This window comes from Calonectris borealis, chromosome 4 (assembly GCF_964195595.1).
Source record: "Calonectris borealis chromosome 4, bCalBor7.hap1.2, whole genome shotgun sequence".
Classification (NCBI taxonomy): domain Eukaryota; kingdom Metazoa; phylum Chordata; class Aves; order Procellariiformes; family Procellariidae; genus Calonectris; species Calonectris borealis.
Window position 1 is genome coordinate 55,964,896 of NC_134315.1, and position 20,826 is coordinate 55,985,721.

General features: G+C 40.7%; 1 protein-coding gene across 1 annotated transcript in view; it reads left to right on the plus strand.

Annotated features, from left to right (window-relative positions):
- Window positions 1-16,526, plus strand: part of MTTP (microsomal triglyceride transfer protein) — a 29,040-nt gene extending 12,514 nt beyond the window's left edge. The window contains exons 8-18 of the mRNA XM_075149608.1: window positions 2,171-2,328; window positions 3,231-3,399; window positions 3,985-4,092; window positions 5,092-5,304; window positions 6,365-6,576; window positions 7,215-7,312; window positions 7,414-7,535; window positions 8,323-8,550; window positions 13,372-13,496; window positions 13,829-13,999; window positions 14,911-16,526. Of these exons, the coding sequence (XP_075005709.1) occupies window positions 2,171-2,328; window positions 3,231-3,399; window positions 3,985-4,092; window positions 5,092-5,304; window positions 6,365-6,576; window positions 7,215-7,312; window positions 7,414-7,535; window positions 8,323-8,550; window positions 13,372-13,496; window positions 13,829-13,999; window positions 14,911-15,079 (1,773 nt within the window). The 3' untranslated portion in view covers window positions 15,080-16,526. The remainder of the gene's footprint in view (window positions 1-2,170; window positions 2,329-3,230; window positions 3,400-3,984; window positions 4,093-5,091; window positions 5,305-6,364; window positions 6,577-7,214; window positions 7,313-7,413; window positions 7,536-8,322; window positions 8,551-13,371; window positions 13,497-13,828; window positions 14,000-14,910) is intronic.
- Window positions 16,527-20,826: the final 4,300 nt, after the last annotated feature.

The following is a 20,826-nucleotide window of genomic DNA, read 5'->3' on the forward strand; positions in this document are numbered from 1 at the left end:
ACGATGAGAATGAAGTCCTGCTTTCTCACTGTATTTTACAGTAACTGCTATGAAAAGATGGAGTCTATAAACAGAACACTGTATCCAAAGCAGCAACATAACATTTGGTACTTATATATCATAGTATACATTAATGCCATGCTGACATGGTATGCCCTACAGTTTTACATTTTCAAAACCCTTTTTAAATCGTAACAGGTCTTATGTCTATCTTTATGAATTTGGTAAAATGCCCATTACTACCCCCGCTTCACAGATGGCAGCACTAGCTTCTGTGAGGTTATGGCCAACATTTACATTTAATTTTAGGACTAGATTTCTGTGTTTAGACATCATAAAGCATGCTGTTTTCAGAAGTGCTCATGGTTCTTACATTTTTTGTTATGCTCATGGTTCCTACAGGGATGGATGCTTGCCCCTTCTGAAATTGAGGTGGTTTTGTTCTGTCTTGTGTAGCCAACCTTTGTAGGTTGGTAAAACAGCCATCAGGCACTGACATTCAAACCCAACTCCTGCTCAGTTTAGGACCTCTTGGTTTGGCTTGAATTTTCCTAAGGTGCCCACAAGAGCTCTGGTCTGATCTGTCTGTCAGAGAGACAGAAATTCGTGTCCAAGGTTGGCTGAGTTGCCATGTGGAAGCGCATGCATCTGTGCCTGAATCCTTGGGGTATTCAATGCAAACCGTCTGACATTCACATCAGGAGAATGAGGCCCCTCGCAAAAGTCAACTGTGAATGCTGTTTTTTAAAGTCATGGTCACTGCAGTAGATTGCAGCTGCTCCTTGTAGCAGTTGAATGGTTAGAGCACCCCCCCAAAGAGGAAGACTTGCTCTCCACATTCTTTTGCTTGAGATGGCTCCAGCTCGCATCTCCCACCTTGCTCATCTCTAGGGTATGGGCTAAGCTGACTAAGAGCAGCCCTCACAGCTGGGCTCTGCACAGGAGAAAATACAGGATTAATGAAGTTAGAGATTTTTTGCCGGGCTATGGTGCAACTTCAACAGGGGGAATAGAAAGTGCCCCATATGTTTATCCAATTTCAGCTTATAATAGCCACACTGACCTTGGTGCTAAGCACTAATCACCAGTTGAGGTTAACAGACCCATCTGTGCCTCAGAACATGAGCTCCTCCCAGCTGGTCATTTATCCCCAGGAAATATCCTATGTCTCAATCATTGTTGCCTAATTACTGTTTGTTACAGTTGATGGAAGTTGCACTCTGTACTGCTGGATAACACTTCTATTTGCCGGCAGGTTCAAGTGTTATTGCCTAATACAAAACCCATGAAGAGGGGAAGTATTTTAGTAAAGGTCAAATGGGTGCTAGTGTTATTTCCCACTCAGGAAAACTGCAGTAAACACTGCTGCGAAGAACAGCTGTGTTTTCACCAAGGAATGTTCTCGATAATTTGAGATAACAGAGGCAAAGGCAAGTGAGAGAGGAAAGGTCAAAATACCTGCACCAGTTTCTTATGGGAGTGTATCTGGAAGGACAGATATAGGTGCTTTGGTACCATATTGGCTCATTCAGGTCAAAAACGTGATGTGTGAAATAAATACAGCAACAACATATGAAGAAGCCAATACTTGTTCTAATACCATCTTACCTATCATTTTGTACAATAACCACAAATCCCTCCCTACCTTATGCAGGTTTATGAATAAGGAATGGGAATTACTTATGGGACATTTACTCCTGTTCCACACAAACCAGTTATAAACTTACCATATTCTGAGAAAATATTATTAACTTATAAACTGAGGATTGTGCATCTTCCACTTAAAAAAAAAATCGCTTAGGAGAAAATGGGAACAGAAGGCAAACACTGCATTCACCAGAAAGCGCAATAAATTTGCAAGAGAAAGAATTCACGTTATTCCAGTTACAGTCTAAATAATCATGTTTTGTTCCAAAATAGATTGCTTTTAAGGTTGTACATTATTAAGAAAATACTAAAGTGCTGGAAGAGAGACAGCTATAGAAAAGTTTCAAAGATATTTGTGCTGGGATATCATAAATTAAATAATACTTAGCTAAAGAATCAGCAATCTATTGGATTTCAGCTAATTTGAGCAATAACTCACCCACATATCTGCATTTAGTAAGTCTGATTTTGAGAACTGAAACCACGATCTGAGAGATTTGACATAACGTGAATTATTTTACAGCTTTCTGAACATTGGCAGAGCATCAGAGAACATATGTATCCTGAAAAACTTTCCAAAGCTGAAGCAGCAAGAAGCTTTTTGTCCTTCATTCAGAACATCAGAAAAGCTACGAAAGAGGAGATACTGCAGATTATTAGAAGTGAAAATAAAGAACTACTGTAAGTCATCATGAATAAGCTTTCAAAAGGTTTGAGTTACTTAAAACTATAGAAGGGCAAATTCCATGCAAACAGATTCAGTTCTACTTGTGATGTCCTAGCAATGCAAAACCAGCATTCAGTACTATCTACGGGAAAAGGATTTTTTTTTTTAAAGCTGTGTTTGGTTTTGTAGTATAATATATTTGCAGCACACTGTTCAGCCACCAAGATTGTATCTACAATGAAAGGCAAACGTGCTTTGTAGCTTAGCCAAAGGTTCTCATCCCAATTGCTTGTTTTGAAACACTCTATAACTTGTTCTTGAGTTGCCCATTTTCCTTCAGATGGAAATACAGCAAAGAAGGGGATGGTTCATCCCGGGATATTGTCCTAATATTAGAGTTTGGGTATGAACAGCATGTGCACCTAGATTTGGGAGTTGGAAAGCATTTCCAAGTCCCACCATGCAGTCAGGATCTTTCAAACAAATTATAGCAGTTGTTAACAATAGAGATAAACCTGAGAGTAATTCAGATAGTGTAGAAGCCTGTTCTCTAGTTACCATTGTATGTAGAAATAAAACACTTTTTTCCATTTACAACCATGTCCTGTAAACTTTAACACTCTTTGCATAGTTCTGGTTTTTTAATACTTTTTTTATCCTATATTTGCATAAATTCAAATATTATTATCCATGGATATGAATAATTTCTGGAGTTCATCTACCATTTTGAGGCAGAAGAATTCAGGCACACAGTTTTTTCCAACAAGAGTAAAAATTTCTGTCTCTTGCCTGCAATGAAGAGATCTTTCAGCACATTAGCTTCTTTCTTTCTATATGCAAAGTCTTTCTATATGAAAAATCTTTTCAGTATTTTCTAGCTCATTACAATGATATGTTCATTTCCACTTCTTTGTAGTCCGCAGGTAGTAGATGCTGTAACCTCCGCTCAGACCCCAGCATCCCTGGAGGCCATACTGGAGTTTCTTGACTTTAAGGATGCAAGCGCTTTTGCCATGCAGGAGCGATTCCTGTATGCCTGTGGATTTGCTTCTCACCCCAGTGAAATGCTCCTGAAATCTTTAACTGTAAGTCAAAGGACAAAACAAATACAACAGAGTTAATACTCTTGAGCCTCATTCCTGTCAAAGGGGAAGGGAAGAGGAAACAACTGTTGCTGTTTCCAATTTTTCTTTCTTTATCCCTTCCAGGTTTTCCTTTAAGTGTGCCGCTAGCATATAGCCTGGAAACAACAAAAATTCATAGGTCCAGACTGAAAGCCTATTTACTTTGTAAAATATTATCAGTATCTACTACTTGGAAAACAAACATAATTCTGAATGTTAGCAAAACAATTTGAGGGTTGTTTGATTGTTACCTTATCAAAGTCCTGTAACCATTTAATACTCTCTTTTTTTTTAATTTAAACATAGCTTCAAAATGAATCTACTATTCGAGACACTGAATGTAACTCACGGGGAAAATTGCACTCAGCTATTATATGTAATGATAGAGCAGTGCTCTGCTTAGCCTGACCCCAGGCCGTTGTGGTCATCACTGCCTTTGCATTGCACTAATGTTCACAGGAAATGAGGGAGGGTATTCAGCCCACTACAGACTGTGGTTCGTCATATTTAGACAGAGACACTAACAGGATTGCTTTTGCATAACAGGCTAAGTTCAAGGGTGATATCGCGAATGAAGAAATCAGAGAAACTCTTGTCATTGTCATGGGAGCGCTCATCAGAAAGCTGTGTGACAGAGAAGGCTGCAAGCTTCCAGTGAGTATCTGCTGTTCACTGCTGGCCAAATTCTGGTCTGCAACACACGTGAATGATTCCTGCTGATGTTACTGGGAGAGCATGAGACACACGGGAAGCATATTCCCCCCTGTTTTAAAATAAGCCTATAAACTCCTATGTTTGATAGAGAGAGGATTTTTTTTTTCAATAATGACATCTATTTTGTCAGCTTTAGGCTTTAATCTGATCTCTTCCCATTTCTGTGGATTTGTCCCAGTTTGGTCTTGTTTGACAGAACTTTTTTTTTTGACCGAACTTTTTTGACAGAAAAACTTTTTTTTTTGACAGAATTTTTTCTCACTGCCTAGTACAGTAGAAGCTGTACTTTTGCTCCCTTGTCCAAAAGCTTTGCATGTCCTCAGAGAAACACTGATGAACTCAAGATCTATTTAATATCTGCAATCACCTTAGGTTACTTCAGCTCTGTGAAGAACATTCATTGGTTCAAGTACTCAACTCTGCCCCGAAGATGCGTAGAACAATGCAAGAGGAAGGCTGGATGAGGATGATCAGACAAGGCACTGCAGCCCGCTGGATCTGTGTTCGGGATTGCAGCACACTGCTGAAAAGACACAGAGCACCTGAATGGCCCTTAGGAATCCCTTTTTCCTTCCCCTGTTAATTGCCAAGCACTCTTATAACATCATGTTATGAAGCACTAAAGAACACTTTCCCTTATCTTTTTTTGTGGGGACATGTTGGCCCCAGAAGTAAGACCTGTGAAGTCCCTGAATCAGGGCAGGAGCAGCTAGCAAATGATAAATCTATGGACCAGGTGTCACTGTGGCTATGGCCACTTTGGTTATGCTTGAAGGAAGCATCGACATACAGTTGACATACAAATGACACCTTTGCTAACCCTGTGCAATGATGCTTTGAAACAAAAACATGCTAGAACTCAGCCCTGCCCCTCCTACTTCTGCAAGGGAAAAAGTAGGTTTATGATCACCATTTAAACATGCTGTTGATTTTCTTTAGGCTGTTGTGGAAGCCAAAAGGCTGATTCTAAATAGACTGGAGAAGGCTAAGAAAGATGACAACGTGAGGATGTACCTGCTGGCACTGAAGAACGCACTCCTTCCCGAAGCAATTCCACTGCTTCTGAAGTATGCCGAGTCAGAAGAAGGGCCCATCAGCAATGTTGCTACCACTGCCTTACAGAGATATGATCCTTCTTTACTTACCAAAGAGGTAAGAAAATATACTGCCCAAGAAAAGAAGTGCAAGAGACTGTATTAAACATAAAGTATAAATTAACAGAGTTCATTTCTCAGTCCCACTCTTTTTAAAGATGACCCGCGTATGTTTTTTTTACCTCCAGAAAATTATTATACACATTTCAGTTCCATCCAGAAAACTATACGTTCCTGCTTGCCAAATCCCAGCTTTCAGTCTTTGGCTCCAGAGTCACATCAAAGGTGGCAGGCAGGCAGGCAGTCTGCAGGGAAAACTGGGCTCCCTTCGCAAGAGCACTGCCTTCTCTGTGATGTACAGGAGACATGAGGAACACTTGGGCACCTGCGTAACCCCTGTTCTTTCTTGTGCTTTCACATAGCTAGGGAGAATGCATGAAGTAAGAGAAGGATAAAATAGCTGCATCTTACCTTGCAGCCTCCAAGAGTAAGAGAAGACATACAAAATAGCGGAACATGAGGTCCTGCCTCTGCTGCATTACCCTGCATCCCATTTCATACCTACCGCTGGCAGCTGTGACTGACGTTGTCAGGGTGCTGCTCCGCAATGAACATGCCGGACGCTGTTCTGTCAGTGGGGCTAAATGGCTCTCCGTGGACTTATCTGTAACAAAGATGCGTCACAACTTTCTCAGAGACATGAGGCCACCACAGGCACTATCTAGAAAATTAAAATTGCAAGATTCTTCATTTTTTTAAAGTACATATTCCCTTAACAGTCAAGGAAATCTCTCTCTTGATCTTATCACTGCCACAGTATCTTGATCTTAGTGCTCCTACTTCTTTACAGCCTCGCTGTGAAAATCAGTGAGGAAGGCTGTATTTGGACTGTGACTGAGAGAACATAACAGATGCCCCACTTGACCGTATGGTCATTGAGCTATACACATCTCGTACATTCCAAAAGGACCACGAAAAACAGGGTGCTGAAAAAATATCCTTATGTATTAGCCTTAGCTATGGAGCTAGCTTAAGCTAATATTATAAACGAGATTCTAATCTGTACTTTGCCCAGTCATTTGTGTGAGCACTGACTGAATAATCTGTTTCCTGACCAGGTGAAGGAAACAATGAACAGGATATACCACCAGAATCATAAAGTCCACGAAAAGACAGTGCGAACCACTGCAGCTGCTATCATCTTAAACAGTAACCCATCCTACATGGAAGTGAAAAACATCCTGCTCTCCATTGGTGAGCTGCCTCTGGAAATGAACAAGTACATGCTCGCCATGATCCAAGATATACTTCAATTTGAAATGCCTGCAAGGTACATTAAGTTCAGTATAAATAAATACAGCTCATCCTTACTTCTTTGCAGAAACCTAAAGAACACACAGGTTCTCATTAATTACTACTGTAAAATTTAAGGAGAGTATAAAAGGATGCCTGATTTTTGTGTCACTTTTAAGTATTGATATTTCAGAATAAATCTCTACATTTCAATGACATTCATTTAATAGCTATTCACATTTGCGGAGGTATAAATAAGAATTAGGCATCTAACTTGCATTACTGTAAGAAATGTCATCTGTTGGTCTTAATTCTCTCAGTGGGGCCCTTGCTTTTATATTTTAAGAACAAGTGAACCACAAAAATTTTAAACATCACAACACTAGAATGAAAATAATCAAAATACCTCTTTTTTTCAACACCATTAATTTTCAAGCAAGACCTTTGCTTGCTTTTCTACCTATGACTGCAGGGAGTAGCTGAAATTGGAAAAGAGACTCTGGGTTCGGGCAGATTTTTAGTGGGGAAATGTGAGGGTTTTGAAGACCCTCTTTCCTACTGGGAAATTCACCCTCTCTCAAATTTGATATTTCTACTGAAGAGTAATACATTTGGTACCATATCATTTTTGTGCCTCTGTGTTTTTGTTTGTTTGTTTGTTTTGAAATACCACAGCAAAATAGTTCGGCAAGTTCTGAAGGACATGCGTGCTCATAACTATGATCGCTTCTCCAAGATGGGCTCTTCCTCTGCCTACTCTGGCTATATTACACGTATGTAGCCATGAAACTGCCTTTTAACCCTGTTTGTATTCCCAAACATTTGATTAATCCACTAGTTTAGTCACAGGTACTTTCTTTCTTTTTTAATTAAGGTGGTCCCGATGTATCATCCACATACAGCCTTGACATCCTCTATTCAGGCTCTGGCATTTTAAGGAGAAGTAACATGAACATCCATATTTTCGATAGAAATGCTGAACTTCATGCCAGCCAGGTAACTGCCACACCATACATAAAAATTAAGCCAGTATGTGGTCCTCTTCTTACAGCTTCTAAATCAATTCAGCTAATGCTTAAGACCATAAAGTTTGCTGCACAGGGCAGAGAACAAGCCAATAACAGGGGAAAAAGAAACCCACAACAGTCAATGAGGCGCATGTTTGCCCTAACCAAAAGACAGGTGTTTTGTTCTGCATCATATATCAAGTTCTGTCTCTGGTTAAAGCCTATACTGTTTATCTGATGTAATCAGTAAAAGCTTTGCGAGGTTGTAAAATCAAGTCCTGTGTTTCAGATATAACATAGAATGGAAATACAAGGAGTAGATCAAATGTACGAATCAGAGAGATTTAAATGAGAGGCCTCTTTTTGGCCTTTTCTTAATGTTGGCAACTACCTTCAATATTATAATCCTCCTAAATTTCTGCAGGACAAAAATTGCGCAGTGGAACACCTTTGGGTTTTCTTCCCAAATGTCTGTGGAAAATAGTCATATGAATAAAGGAAAATCTGTTTGAAAGAAAAGGAGGCTTGGGATTGTGAGCTGCATGTGGGCAAATTCTGCCTGCATCTAAAGGGAAAAAACATGCTGTGAGATTATTTTATTTTCCATTTTTCTAGCTGCTCTACCTAGTTCCCTTAAGTCTTAACCTCATACTTTTTCACCTACAACTTCATAAATTAGAGTTAGGCTCTTAGACATAAAGAAAATGTGTAGGGTTGTTAACAGCCTGGGTCAGGCAGAGTTTTTTCATTGATTCTGTATCACTGTTGCTTCTTAGGTAGTGATTGAAGCTCAAGGTCTAGAGTCCATAATAGCTGCAACTCCTGATGAAGGCGAGGAAAACCTGGACTCCTTTGCTGGCATGTCAGCCATTCTGTTTGATGTCCAACTCAGACCAGTTACATTTTTCCAAGGGTATGGTGATTTAATGTCTAAAATGCTCTCAGCAACTGGAGATCCTATGAACGTGGTGAAAGGACTTATCCTCCTGACAGATTACTCACAGGTACTAATAGCACACTGTTTGCTTCTTTTTCTGTCTCTTAAGCACAGATGCTCTCTCCCCCACACCGTTATTGTAGGACATTTTATTTTCTCTTTTCAATGCTGATAAACCTGACCAATGTTATATAGGCTTCTTTTATTATGGGAGCAATAGAAAAGTCACAGGTATTAACAGAATGAAATTACATGAAAGGCAATCTAGAACACAGGTGAGAACACATATCATTCTAGAAAACAAAGTAACACTGAATAAAAGCAAATCCAACTGAGTTTCCTGTAGAAAACCCATATTGCTATCAGCTATGGCCTCCCCTCCCACAGTTTCTTGTAATGCAGTATTGTCCCGTGTGACCATCTAAGTTTTCCTCTTCACAAGTTGTCCAGAGACGTTACGTCCAATTAGGCAATAACTGTCAAGTATGGAATGAATGAATCACTGGTACTCAAACTTTCCCAGAACCTTCAAAGAACAATGCTAAGAGGTCCAAATTTCAAATGCTTATTGCTAGGCAAAACCGGGAATTAAAATGAGGATTACACAGTTTTTATGCAACTATCACCCCAAATGGTCTGTTAATTTTATGCCTAAATACAGACTCAAATACAAATATAACTGGCTACGGAATGTATTATTGGAAGACTAAAAATCTAGACATCTCTCTGAAAGTGCAGGGCCAGCATTTGGTTTGATATTTTTGTTCTCCCCAAGCAGGGATCTCCTTAGAACTTGTGGATTTAACAGCAGCACTCAGCTCATGAAACATCTGCAGGCTCGAACTTTACTTTTTACTTTTCCCCTTTAATTCTTGGCAAAAGAAAACGCCAAAAGCAGATGATGAGAAAATCCACTCTGATCAAAATTACACAAAAACACCCCCTGTACATGACAGCTGTCCCCATCCTGAACCCAGCTCAGTCCCTTTATAACAGTATTATAAGTCTAGAGGGCTTCCCATGTAGTGCACAAATTGGCGAACAAAAGCTCATTCCAACAATGCTTTACAGTTCCCACGCAGATTATGGGCAAAAACTTTACCATGACCTATTTAACAAACAGACTGCAGAGGTGAGGAAGATAATCATGTCCAGTCCTGAGCATACGAGCATGGTGTATACAGAACTAAATATTTCCAACTGCTGTGCATACACCAAGCTCCATACATACCCTAGCTGAATCAGCTGGCTGGGCACCCCGAGAGCTCTGCCAGCCAGCAGATTCTCCACTCCTCGTCTTTGGAGAACCTCACAAAAGTCGGGGGCACACCAGGGCTGGGACTGTGTGCCATTTTTAACAATATCAGGGTGTAACATTTTCGGTCAGTCACTGACTCTCTGGAAGCTTGGGCAGCAGTGTGATGAGATGGGATCCCACCCTGCTTTCTCTCTTGGGTTGCCACTAGCACAGTTGCAATCTGCCTAAGCTCTTCAGGACTCATCAGTGGACACAACAAAAAGTGTGTTCACAACCAAAAAGGCACTTGTTCTTACCTCTACACCCCACAAAGACAAAAATTGTTTAAAGCACTGTTGAGCACAGCTTCAGGCTGAGCTGTGTTTTAAACACAGCCCATCTTTCTAAGAATGGTTTTACAGCTACGTTCCAGGTCAACATCAACATCAACACACACAATGTTGGGCACTTCCACATAACGCAGCTAAGCTTCATTAGAAATGCTTTCACCTGTCAAGTTCTTGAACTGTGATTACAACTGTACCAGAAAACACTGTCAGAATGGAAGTGTGAATGGTGTGACACTGGAACTGAGGAAAAACAGTGCAAGAGAGCCATAATTAATCTAGCTGCCTGATAGTTGAGTACTACCTCCACTTTCCCTGGCCAGCATGAACAGAGCTTGCCCAGAACATAAGACCCTTTACAAAGTCATACTGTAGACAGCCAAGACAAATGTGGATTTATCTTCTTTCGAAGAAGAAAACCAGGCATGGGAAACGGTGCTCATTCTATGATACCAAAACTCCATGTGCCACAGCTGGCCACAGCGTGATTTCAGAACAGGCAAAAACCAAACATAAGATACAGATAGCGCAGTCGAGATCAAACATCAAAAGGATGGCTTGGAAGCCAAGACTGGAACTTAAAAATGGGGCAATTGAATTGTCAGAAAAGAACTTATGTAATATTTGGGTTGCAATTTTTGCATTGGTGCAGCCTGATCTTGAGAAAAGTGATTTTTAAATATTAGAAAAGTTCTGCTCCCTATTGCTGTTTATAAGGATTATTTTGCACAGAAAGACCAAACTAAGTCGTACTCAAAGTGCTGTCAAATCTACCGAATACGCCTCCCCCCCCCCGCCTCCGAAAACAACTTCCTTTCATTAACTTTACAATTGCAGTAATCACAATAGGAACATTTTGGACAGGTGATTTCCAAATGAATAATATTGGTTGAAAAGCTTACACTCCTGCCCACCATCTGTAACATCTTTTCTCACATAACTCCACAAACTGAAATCAGAGTGTATTTTACAGCCATTGCCAGTTCTCACAGTGTTGTTTGAGGGCTAAGAATAACCATCCAGAAGTTATAATTCCCTTTATGAAATAGACAGCTCTCATAAAACTGTTTTTGAGACTCCTAAGTCACCTGCATTAAAGTTCAGTGTTAATATTTCTCCTAGGCAACACACCTGCCAGAAGCACAGAGAAATTAAATACTGTATTAAGAGTTCAGAGAAACCATTTGAAAGCCAGACCCCAGTGGAAGATAGACAGTTCTCAATGAAGTGCCTGTTTCAGCCGTCTCTGCATTGCATTACAGTAGGACTGTCAGTACAGTACATAAAGAAACTTTTTTTTACTGAAACATAGCCTGTTTCAGCATTTTAAACAGTAACAAACTACCAATTCTGATCTTTCGGATCACATTTTCCACTGCAAATGACATACAAAGCTTAAAATAGAAAGGGAAAGGAAAATACTGCTCCTGAGGAGGCTGGGTCCCTGTGATTTACACCTCCCATCAGCCTGGATTGGATTTGCACATGAGGCAAAGGACAGGACTGAGCTCTAAATAAGGAAATAGATAAGCTAGTAAAACACAAGACAAGTGCTCCTTAGCTTCTCTGCTGTTTTCAGTGACAAACCTGACTTAATCCTAGGTAGCCTTTAAAGCCTTAAATTGTGCAACCATTGCAAACCAAGCCTACCTTAATATTATTAGGGGCAATTTGACAATGCATCTAAAAATATCTGCTCCTCTGGTTGTGTGTACATGTCTCTGCCAGAATGTATACTGTTACCTCCTCGCTCATTAACAGCTACCCACCAATTCAGTCCCAATTAAAAGCAAAATAAAATAAAGCAAAACAAGCTGTATCTCCACACCTAAACAGACCAACAAGGAAAGTATTCCTTGCCCCATTGCAGTCAGTAGAAAAACTCCCTTTGATTTCAGAAAGACCGCAATTCCAACCCATGATTTTCACTTGGGTGAAAATAACCACACTTGCTGGCAGTGTGGTGGATTTATAAGCCACAGCCAGCCCACTGCATTCTTACATTAAATCTCAAGACCACTTCAGCAGCAACGGACTGCCAAGTTGGTTCTGCCAAGGAGATTGTTTCAGAGATTGTTTATTTACCCTAAAAGGTGAAGTAACTATATACAGCCACCATAATTATCCAAGTTCTCGATTATGGCAGGAAAACTTTAATGCTCTGAAATAAAAACCTCCCCAAATGTTGCTCCTTGCTATAGGGATTAGGAAGCCAGCCTGTCTCTACTTGCTTCTTTCTTAAATCTTGGGACAGCATTAGCTGAAACTACTGTGCTACTGAATAGCTAAGAAGAGAAGAGAGACTTTTAAAGTGCCTGGACATCAAAAAGGGGGAGGAAATTGGGTATTCACATATCCTACAAATGCCTGCAGCATTACAGGTGCTGAGAATACCACAGGCACAGAAACCCAGGAGGTGGGAGAAAACCAGCTGGGAGAGAGGAGGAAACGTCCTGTACACGAGGGACATGATCAAAATAAACTTTTCCCAAATTAGTGGTTCTTTTAAAACAATCCACTAGTTCTTAGGGAAGCAGAACAACTATATAAAGTGAGTTAGATTGCCAAGCTGAGTGAACCTTAAAATCTTGGCCGTGTGTCAAACCTTAAAAGTAACAAGCTACCATGACCCTGAGCTATATTATCACTTCCGAAACGGACTGCATGTGATGCGTTTCCAGTCCAGCCGTAGAGGTTTCAAGAAGCCATGAGCACACTTGATGGTTGATGGAAAATGCATTAAATGCAAATTCACAGTGGCAATTAAGGTGCATTAGCTTGTGGGTTTGGCCACCCAGCCACTGAAGACATAATTCCTGCCATATGGTGGGTTTGGAGCCACGCTGCACGACTGGTTGCAGCACTTTGCATCCTACTGCCAGTACGGGGCTGCCTTCGGCTGTGCTGAAGAAGTCACACTGCACTGCACCATTGCTGGGGCTCCAGCGAGGAGTTTAATCTGACTTAGCTGGACTGCCAGCAGAGCCTCTGTGAGGCTTGCGTGGTAGCTCTTGGAGACAGAGGCCATGATATTCCTTGCAGTGATACTCCTTGCAGAAATTATGCCAGCTGGCACATAGGGGAGAGGGGAAGGGTGCAAGGCACCTCGCCTTAGCTTCATCCCATTTTCTAGGGAGCAAGGTACATCAGGGGTGTTTTGTCCACCCTTTCAGAAAAGCCCTCTATTCCTTTTTGTTCCTGCAAAGTGACAAGTGGCATGATCACAGTACAAAAGAGAGTAAGGAAACCACTGAGGTCTGCAGTCAGTAACGGGGGGGTTACTTGTGCTTTCTGACGGCTCTAGGAGATTCAGCTACAGTCCGGGCCAAGGGCCGGTGCGGAGTTCCTGGGTGGCCTGGCCATCGACATCTCAGGAGGGATGGAGTTCAGCCTGTGGTACAGGGAATCCAAAACCAACGTCAAGAACCGGTGAGATACTCCCAGCACGCGCTATAGCTGTAGAGGGCTCAAGCTCCTGAGCCCCAGTAGTCCCAATGAGAAGAATTTAAATATAAAAGACCTTGCAGATGAGTTAAAATTAAATAACAGTTACGTGCATGGGAGAACATTTGTACTTCTTGTTTCCTTTCCACCTGGGTAATACCAGTTCCCACTGGTCTGATCTGAATTTACGTACCTTTACCTGAAGAACAGGCTCCTTTGAGGGCAGATTTATGTATGGATGGTAAGGCTGTTTGCATTTTAATTTCCTCTTTCTTAATGTGTTTTGAATTAATTGTAATGCCTGAATTTATTTGCAGGGTAGCCATGTTTATAGCTGGTAATGCCGAGGTGGATTCCCTCTTTGTAAAAACTGGTATGGAAACCACTTTGGAAGTAGAGACGACATTAGACTTCATCTCCACGGTGCAGTTTTCACAGTACCCGTTTTTAGTCTGTATGCAGATGGACAGAGTCGAGTCTCCATTCAGGTAAGAACAAAGAGCACACAATTTCTGAGGCATCCTTCCAGCCAGTTGCTGAATCTGGAACTTTTGGTGTTCACAGCCACGAGAGGTTAACAACAGAGGCCAAATTTCAGCCTAACACAATCAGGTGCAGCGGAGGCTGTTACACACACCAACCTCTCTGCTAACTCATTCTTCCCTGTCCCTCACCCCTGAGATTCAGGAAGATCACAACTTGCTCTGAACATGCACTTTAGCCCAATTTGCTAATTTAGTTTTGCAAGTAAACTAACTGAAGTGGCAGGACACTGGTCCTCTCGCGTTCGATCAGTTCTGATGGTGATCTGAAACTTTGCCAGCAGCAGTTCTCTATTACACTGTTGAGAGAGGAAGTGTGTAGCCATAAACTAGCTGAAATTGAAAGTTTTCTTCATCATCTGCTATTAATTAGTGTCAACAAAAGTACCTGGTGTGTTAAGCTCTTGCTACCATCATGTTCTATCGTATTTTATTAAGGCACCAACTTTCCTGAAAGCTAAACAACCGCGCAATAAGGTAAAAAAGATGCTTTCCAGTAGCCAAAGAGTAGTAATTGCATTGCCATGTGAGAAGCTGGGTTTACTACTCCGTCCTAATCCCTATCTGCTAAGACCTAAGGGCAATAACATTTGTTATTGTGCCAAATTTCCATTCAGGCTTTTCTGATCCAAAAGACGGTAAGCCTGAGAGAAATTAAAGAACTCGAGGATCTCCAGGAAATCCTAAGAAAACAGTATCTATTATTCTGCAGATACTAAAACATCTTCTGATTATACCTACACATTGTGGAAGTGTAATCTTGTCTGTATGTAAAGTGTTTATCTCTAGCCTCAACTACAGGGTACAGATTTTGCATAAATTTGCTAATGCCAGACTGCCATGTTGTGTCTTTACAGGCATTACGTGACTAAGTATGAAAGTCTACCATCCGGCAGACGGTACACTGCAAGGAGAGGGAAAGCAGAACTGTTGGCAGGTAACGAATACCCTCTCCATCAAGAAAACTCCAACATGTGCAGGAAGGTTTTCGGCGCAAAGTCTGATTCCTCCAGCAGCTGGTTTTGAAACGAGCACCTGAGCTTTTGCTTTCCTGAATCCATGGCTCCCTCAATGACTTAGGCTTGTACGTACCGTACTAACTTGGAGCTTGATCTTGCACTACTGCAGTTAATGGGAAATTTGCCATTGATTTCAACAGGCCAGGATCAAACTCTCAGTGCGTGCACAGTGTTTACATATTAACCTATATTTAAGATTTTTGTAAAAAAAAAAGCTAAGGCAAATAGAGACTAGTTTGGTAGTATTCTATGCACACCCTTCAGGGTGGTGCTAGTTCTTTATTTTTACTTTTTTGTGCCAAAAGCAAAAATAATCCCTCGTTTTTCTTTCTTGGGGAATACAGAAGTCCATGTTTTTGACATGCATTAAGAACAATTATGATGTATAAAGAATGATTATTTATGAATATATTTTAAAGTATTTAGGTGTTTTAGGCCTATGACCAATCCTTATTCAAATATTCAAGTATGATTAACATCTAAATGGGACCATGAATTCCTGCTTACTCAGTATTGCCTGTTTACAAAAAAACAGGTTTTATTTTAATGATTTCAAAGGATTTTCCCTTTTTTTAAGCAGAGCTTGATTATTATTATTATTTATCTTTTTGGGGTTTTTTATTAACTGCTATAGTTAAGTACAATTGATCAGAAATGCGGGGTAACATTTCCAGAAGTACTTACAGTTGCCTTAATTCTGTTCCCATTGAAATCAATGGCATAATTTCTGTAGTTATCACCAGGAGCAGAGTTAAGCCAACATCGGTTGCTCTTCAAGGTTGCCTCCGGAAAATTTGTGTCCCTGTGTGTAATCAAGGCAGGTGTATTTCAAAAAATGAGCACCCACTAAGGCAATTCTGAACTACGATGAAGGAAAAGGTCCTGAAAGAAATCCATTTCGAAAGCACAGTCTAGAAAAGCCTGTGCAGAGCCAGAACATTTTCTTCTAGATAAGTTAGGCTCATATTTCAACACAAAAAAGTAATCACTATTCATACAAGTCCTCCGATTAAAATGACTTAGACCTTTTTGCTCATTCAAGCAACGTCTTCATAGGAACTGTGTAAAAAAAAAATGTTTTATATTTACAACAGCATTGCAGCTTAAGAAAGAAAATACCTCATCCCAGCTCAGCTGATCTCTGACATGATCCATCCGATTTAATTCTTGTAGGGCAAGGTGGGTGAGTGCTGGTCACAAAAAAGTAAAATAAAAAGGCAGGAACCATTGTTTTTCGAAAAGAACAAAACCGGCAGGAAAAACTCATAGATTGTCGTGGGAAAAAAATGTATTACAAGAATAAAAAAACATTTCAAATTCTTGTGTGTTGTAAAAAAACAAGAGTGCAGAAATCTGCAAAAATCAAACTATCAATGGGATGAAACAGTCTGCTTGTTTTCTGAAAATGCTGACACACTTCTAGTCAAAGCATAAATAAAACAGGTAAAAACACAGTGTGAAAAAATTGTTTTGTTTTCAGTTTTGGTTCTTGTCCATTACCTTCTGGGTTGGGAAAGCCTCTCGTTGGGGAAGGAATGGTGTTATAAGGGCAAGAGGAACCATTTAATTCACCATCACATAGGAACCAATAACATAAGTTGGACACCCACTTGTCCTGGGCTCCCCCTCTAGTCAGGAGAAGGAGGGTGATGCAGACCCCAAGCAGGATGCAGCACGTGCTGGAGGTGCCTGCCCAAATCCTCTGCCCAGAGGAGAGGTAAGACCTAGGTGCCCCTCTTCAGTGTCGACACTTACCAGAAATGAGTTAAGGCCAAAGCGATACCAACACTGCTGGCAGTGACACCACCCTGTAAAATAACGCGGCCAGCACTGCCAGCAAACCTGCTCCAGATCCTCGGTCTTAAATGCCCTCTTTCACGCCTCTGCTGAAGATTTTATGCAAGACCCCATCCCCAGGCATTCCTCCTCCCTCAAGAAGGGGCAGTTTCTCCTTCCTCCCTTCCAAACCTCCCCTCCTTCTCCCCAAACACGGTCCTCCTTCTTTCAGCATGGTTCCCACAAAGCTGTCTCTTCCCCTCAATATCCACGCTCAAAGTTTGCACCCTCTATTTTGTAGACACTGTTTGATACCTCAACTGTTTTAGGAACTGAAACTGAAGACAAGCTTTTACATTTGTTACTACTGCTTGCTATTTGTGTCATATTAAACAAAAATAAGATCAGAGCTAAGTATTCACACACGTAGAAAGAGACAGTCTCCTCCTGCAGTGATCTGATACCCTAAATATAGAAGGTGGACAAAGGTTGGCACAAAGAAATAGCTATCATCACTATTTCACTTGTAGAGAATTGAGATATCAACAGATGATGACCTCAACTCCACATCCTAATTTGCATCAACAGTCTGCCAGGCTCACCCATTAATTCATAACACAATCAGAATAAAAAGGTTCTAGATAATGCAATTTGTACTTGTATGATCTGTGGCTCATATCAGCAATCCCAGTGCAAGGCTTTCCCCCTCTCAAATTTATCAAATCTAAGAACCTTCTGAACATGTGCCTGTAAAACGAGGCCCTTTGGCACATAAAAATAATACAACATTGGTGCTCACTTTTAAAAAAGCATAAAATATTTTCTGATTACAAAAGATAATCTGCCTGTTGCCAAGTATCTGGCCAACGACACCAGGTTTGCTTCTCTTCCACAAGAAACGCACAGGTCTGTTTAACATAAATGCATCAAGTCTCCCAGAGATACTGACCTGTGTGTTTTGCTTTTTTATTTACTCATCAAGCCCTGGCACAGCTTGTTGAGGAAAATCATGTGCCCATCTGCACTACTGAAAACTGATCTTTCAGAATGGGACAACCAGCCTGTGAGGGCAATTTTGGGGCTTCCACAGTTTTGACAACATCCCTTGAAACTAAATCAAACAGAGCCTCTGAGGCCCACGTCGCTCCTTCAGAAGTGATACGTGTCCTCGTGGATACCCCCTGGGATCGCAGCAATACACTTGCTTCTGAAGCTATCTGACCCTAACAGCTGGACATAATGGGGATTCCAGAAGGGGTTTAGTCCAACAGCTGGGTAATGGAAGGCCACGGCTTCCTTACGTGGGCTCCATAGCTACGGAAACAACAAAACTGACAATCTTCTAAAAATAAGGTGGAATTAATACATTGCTTAAGCCTGCATTTGAAGTGAAAACGCACTTAGGGTTACAACCAAAGCAAACACTAGGAGCGTTTATCAAATCAGTGGGGGTTAATCGCAAGTGCGCAACATACATCTTTAATAATGGCTATTATGTGTACTTTAAATAATCAGCAATGGTAGCAATTAAACAACAATTCATATGTGAAGTTCAGAGAAGCAAACAACTGCTCAGCCCTTTCTAATCGGAAGCCACAGAAAGAACAGTGCAGTGATAATCCAGCTAAGTCCAAAAAGCAACCCACTTGCAAAAGAGATTTGAAACTTTCCCCTTAAACTTTCAAGAAGTGCTAATTTTTGAAGAGTATTTTTCATATACTCTTCAAAAAATATTAAAATTCCAGGATTCAGTTTCTCACTCCACTCCTAAACATATTCTGGTGCAGAAAGTAGAGGGAAATATAAAGATCAATGGTTTGGAAGGCAGACCTCCTCATGAGGTTATGAATTAAGCCATCAGTGCCATACAGGTTAGCAGATACGGGGACTAAACATCATTATTTTTGTAACACTTGGCCATAAATAACTGCTGGTAAAATGCATTCTTTCCTACCAATAACGGATCCCAACCAGAACTGCATGGGTGTAAATCTGCACGATCTCAGAACAGCCTGCAATCATTCTGACAGCATCTTCCTTTCCCTTTGTTAATGGGAACAAGATCATAATTTTAATTATTTTACTTTTAATAAAATTAATTGATACTCGGTGAAAGGTGCTAGGGTTAACACACATGCAACAACTTGTAAAATACTTAGCATGGATTTCCAATGAATACATGTTACTTACAAAGTCAACTCTGACTTATTGAGAGCATCTGGTAGAGAATTTGTCTGGCTACACAGCGTAGAAGGAACTGCAGTCCTTAAGTACGGATACATTTTAGGAGTTACAAGCCCACATAACGCATGCTGCAATTGTACCTTAGAACACAGGAGGATTTGTTAAAAATAGCAAAATAAACAGGAGTCCTGGTTGAGCAAGGTTTTTAACCACATTTTCAACTTGAACTGTGTGCCTTGCCCAGCGGAGGTCAATGGAAAGCGGGGCAGTGGCAGAGCTGGGCTGGCAGGCACTGTTCTGCAGCGTCACGTTCAAATTTGGTAGCTAGATGATAGGTACCTCAAAAATGAAACAGCTGGATAGACGAGGGGTACAGTTTGGGTATGGCAAGCAAATTACTTGTTCTCACTTCTGACAATCCAAGATGATAGCAATTGTAAAATAGGTGCTTTAAAAATAATAACAATTATTTTTAAAAAGTGCCTTGTTTTACCCTGGATAGCTTGCTTAGATCGGACATCAGGGAATTATCTGCTTCTCATTTTGCATTATTCTTGCTCCTCCTGGCAAAAGTGCTGCATTTCTACCTTTTGGTCTCATCATTCCTACCAGTGATGTTTTAAAGACTATTTAGAAACTCTTGCAATTTTCTCCACCAATCCTTGAGAATCCCAGAAATAGTTCATTTGACTTTTCAGATTACTTTAAGGTATCATAAGAAACTCTCTCACTTTAGTTTCAGTGGAGTTTTGTAGTGTAAGGCACATTGCTGTTGGACAAACACTGGCTGCAAGACTCTGTTTGGAGTTCATGTCTCTCAGCATATTTACTTTTAACCTCTCTTTTGGTTTCAGCTTGAAATGTCCATCTTTCGGGAGAAACCAGCAGTGCTGTGAAGAGCTCGTTACAGAGTTCCACTGAAATCAGGCTCCGGGAGCTCTTCTTGGAGAAAAATAAAGGAGCAGTTCCCAAATTTTCCTGTTGACAACCCCAGGTTCCTTTGCAATTTCAAACTCCTCTAGTTTGAACAAAGTCATCTAAGGCCTTTCTCTCCGCTCTACACACCCACTGTTAATTTGGTTCTGTTCTGGTCATCCTTTGATCTCCTGCGGTCACCCAGCTTGCTCCCGTTGAGCTAAGCCTGTGTGGTTGCACTCTGCCCAGTTCATTCCCCCCTTCTCCCAATTCTTCCTTTCAACATCTATTCTCATTTCTCTCTTAAGTCTTTTGGGTCTGCCAATTAATCCATACAAATAGTACAGTATGTATCACTAACTATACATTGGCAGCGAAGTCACTGATGACTGTCAGATGACTCTCTATCCTAAATGCAATGCCAAGGTACAAATTTCAAAGAATCCAGAAAGAGAAAGAGAGAGAGAGAATGAGACAAACACCAAACCATTGTTTTACCAGTAAACTTGTGCTTCCAGCAAGCAGGAAGACCATGTAGCCATGTCTTGGAATGATACAGCAAATTCACAGCAGATGTCTTCATACTGTATTACTTGCAGATAAATAATGAGGTGGGAATCTTTTATCCTTTAAGCATCTAGGGCATGTGATTAAAAGGAAGATCATTATAATGTGCCCCTTACGTACTGAAAACTGAGAAGTGAAAGTGTTCTTTTAAACTGCAAAACTAATCTTTTAGTTCTCAAGTCCATTTTCTGATTTTTCGGTGTTTGACTCATGCTTTTTTAAACATTTGGACTTGACTTAACATCAGAAAGCTACTCAACCTTCATTAGGGTGGAAGAACACCTGAAAGCAGCAAAAGGTTTTCCTAGCAAG